At 43.1% G+C, this 3,417-nt stretch overlaps 1 protein-coding gene across 1 annotated transcript; it reads right to left on the reverse strand.

The window, feature by feature from the left end:
* Positions 1 to 621: 621 nt before the first annotated feature.
* On the reverse strand, positions 622 to 2,965 carry LOC121918159 (epidermal growth factor-like protein 8; the record flags this gene model as incomplete). The annotated part of the gene is made up of 2 exons (XM_042444253.1): positions 2,765 to 2,965; positions 622 to 796 (listed from the first exon to the last, which is right to left on the reverse strand). Coding segments are annotated over exons 1-2 (322 nt in total), but the record flags the coding sequence as incomplete, so codon positions are not given.
* Between the last annotated feature and the right edge of the window lie 452 nt (positions 2,966 to 3,417).

The raw sequence follows: 3,417 nt of genomic DNA on the forward strand, positions 1-3,417 counted from the left end.
TTCTCAGTTCATCTTCACAATAACAACCTTGTGGGATAGGCTGGGCTGAAAAAGAGACAATGACTGACCCAAAATCATCACTAGGTTTTATGGCTCAGGGCTAGTCTCCATGTAAGTGTATTATGCAAATTGCTGCACATTTAATTGTCTTCACTTGACTGCACAAATTTGCATTGACTCTGCCAAAAATGTAAATCCATTACACCATATGATGAAAGCCTCAATGTCTCCAAATGGTGTGTGGTGGGATAACATTCAGCCCTCAGAGAGGGACTAGAACTTGCATCTCCCAAATCCTAGGCCACCACTAGCCACTACACACTAGTCACTACACCACACAGGCTGCTTTAAAGCTTACCTTTAGGTGCCTGAAATTAAATATTACCTCCAACTCTTGACACCACATGATGCGAGGTGGTAGTGTGGGACCAACACTCCACCAGGACTAAGACTTGAAAATGAGGATGATGATGATGATGATGATATTTATTTATTTATTTATTTATTTGAGACTAAAATCCTCCAACCTATCCCCATAATCCCCAACCTGCATCCAAAGAATTCTTTAAGCAGCAGTTCCAAAAAATTGGAACTTTTTCAAGTTCTGCCCAGACTCAATACCTTTTAATACTCCATGGTCCTTTGGATACTCACAGTCTCCCAGTTTCTCTTCAAGGAATAGGAGCTGGTCGCTGAGTGACTCCACCTGGTCCAGGTACTGAAGGCGACTCCACAACTCCTTAAGCTGGGTGGGTTCCAGGGGTGAAGGCAGGACAGAGATGGCACGTTCTAGGCGCTGTGGGTGAACAGGGAAGGGGCATTTTAATGCCAGCTTTTTCTTGAAACAACAAAAGTTTTGCCAACCAATTGCACACCTTCTCCAACCACCCTCCCTCCCATGACATTTTCTTTCAATAGGAAACAAAACACTGCAAAAGGGGGTGCCCACAACCTAATTTTGTCAAATGCATAGAATTGATGAGATATGTATCCAAGCCTTCTGGGTATTTGTTTGTTTGTTTGTTTTTTGGTTTTTTGGTAGGTGCTGGATCAATGGTCCCATCATCCCCAGCCAATTTGGCTACTGGATGAGGAGTAAAGGGACCAGACAGAGCTGGAAGATGCCAATTTGTCTGTGCCCCATTTTGCAATGTTTTGATATCCTGTCAGATATAGAAAAGATTGCCTAATTCTGTATCATGGGTGGGCAACCTGTGTTGCATTTGCTGTTTTTTGCAGCCTCTCATGCCTCCAAGAAGTGCATTTCAAGTTCAAAACAAAATTGGCAATGTGGTCCCCCAGCCTCTCAGTGTTGTTCTTCACATGCTATATAACTGAATGAAAAGACTGAGTGACTGACTAAAACTAATTTGTCTTCACCAGACAGAAAGTTTATAACAATGAAGGTGACCATAAGCAAGTCACATTTTCTCAGCTTCAGAGTATAGCAATGGCAAAAACCCCTCTGAACAAAACTTGCCAAGAAAACTGCATGATAAGTTGGAAATGACTTGAAGGTACTCAACAACAACCACAGATTCAACTACATGGCCCAAACAAACTTAGGGTCACCATGAATCCAATATGACTTGGAGGCACACAACAACAATAACAACAACAGGTTCAGCTACATGGCCCAAACAATCTTGTCTCTTGTGTTGGGAACAGGATACAGGTAAGGGTTTTCCTGTGAAATCTTGGGTGCAAGCAGGATGGTACAGGAGGAGGTTTGCATCAAGTCATTTAAGTATCAATCACCTGACTTTTGACGTGTGACCAGGAACATACTGTTAACCAGTGCAACTGTGTCTATGTGGTTGTAATATGCAGTGTTCTATCTTTTGTATGTGCCCAAGGTACAAAATGGATATGTAACGTGTATGGTGGTAGTTTTTATTTGCTGTCAAGTCAACTTCAACTTATAGAATCATAGAATCATAGAATGGTAGAGTTGGAAGAGACCACAAGGGCCATCCAGTCCAACCCCCTGCCATGCAGGAAATCCAAATCAAAGCATCTCTGACAGATGGCCATCCAGCCTCTGTTTAAAGACCTCCAAGGAAAGAGACTCTATCACCCTCCGAGGGAGTGCATTCCACTGTCGAACAGCCCTTACTGTTATGACGACTCTATGAATGAGCAATCTCCAAGATCCCTGTTCATCTACTGCCCTGCTCAAGTCTTGCAAACTCTGGGCTGTGCCTTCCTTGATTGAGTCCCTCCACCTGTAGTGCACTTTGTCTCCCTGTTTTCCATCATGGTTTATCTTAAAGCTCTTATTCCCAGTGGATAAACATTGACAAAGATATTTCAACCTTTTAGAACAGAGAAAACCCTACATGAAAGTTGGAAAACTACCAAACCATGATGTAATTGGAAAGAGGATGTGGCCAACTGGGGTAAGCCAAGGAGGCAAGATTGGGACCCCAGGAGGGGCAGATTCAGCCCTATGGCCTGATGTTCCCCACCTTTCCCTAAAATATTAATGTTTAATTGCCGTAGTCATGGTTATTGGCTGTGATGAAGTGGTTTGAACACTGCCAGGGTTCAATTCCCTACTTGGCCATAGAAACGTAATGGGTGAGCAATCACACACTTTCAATCCACAAAAACCCCATGATAGGTTCACCTTAGGGTGGTCATAAATTGGAAACTACTTGAAGGCACAGAACAGCAACAAAAACATAGAACCCCATCATCGCTCTTCAGCTCCTTCCTTCCTCCTGAAAAAAGCCTTGTAAATGCTTTGGGGTCAGGATCTCACCTCTTCCAGCTTCTCCACTTTTGCTTGAAGCTCCTGAATCTCATTGGGGATCGTCTCTTGAATTGCTAAAGCTTGACCTGAAAGAAGGGGTATGAGGGAGAAGTGTGAATAGAGCTGGAATACAAGGTGGCTCTTAATCCTAAACATGTTGTAGGGGGAATAAATTGAGCCAGGGCCTCAGCTTTGGAGAGAGAAAGAGTGGTATAGTGGTCTGAGCGTTGAACTATCATTTTGGAGACCAGAGTTCAAATCTCCACTCAGCCATGGAAACCCACTGGGTGACCTGAGAAGTCAAAGGCAAAGGCAAACCCCCTCTGAACAAATCTTGTCAATAAAAAAACTTTGACAGGTTCAGATGGGGAGATACGGTCTTTCAGGTAGTCTGAACCTCAGCCATACAGGGCCGCAATCCACAAGAGGGTTATGCCAAATAAACCTTATTAGTCTTTAATATTCTAGTCATTCATATGGTACCTCTCTCCCTTACCCTCCAGTACCTAATAGAAACTGAGCTGGGCTGGGAGTTAAACTATTATCCTAAAATTTAATCAGATGCAAAGCCTGGGGAAATGATCTCTTTGAATTATAACTCCCAGAATCTCCAACAAGGAAGCATGGCTAGTAGATGATTCTGAAAGCTGTAGTTCTAAAAA

This window comes from Sceloporus undulatus, unplaced genomic scaffold, assembly GCF_019175285.1.
Source record: "Sceloporus undulatus isolate JIND9_A2432 ecotype Alabama unplaced genomic scaffold, SceUnd_v1.1 scaffold_5222, whole genome shotgun sequence".
In the NCBI taxonomy this organism is placed as follows: domain Eukaryota; kingdom Metazoa; phylum Chordata; class Lepidosauria; order Squamata; family Phrynosomatidae; genus Sceloporus; species Sceloporus undulatus.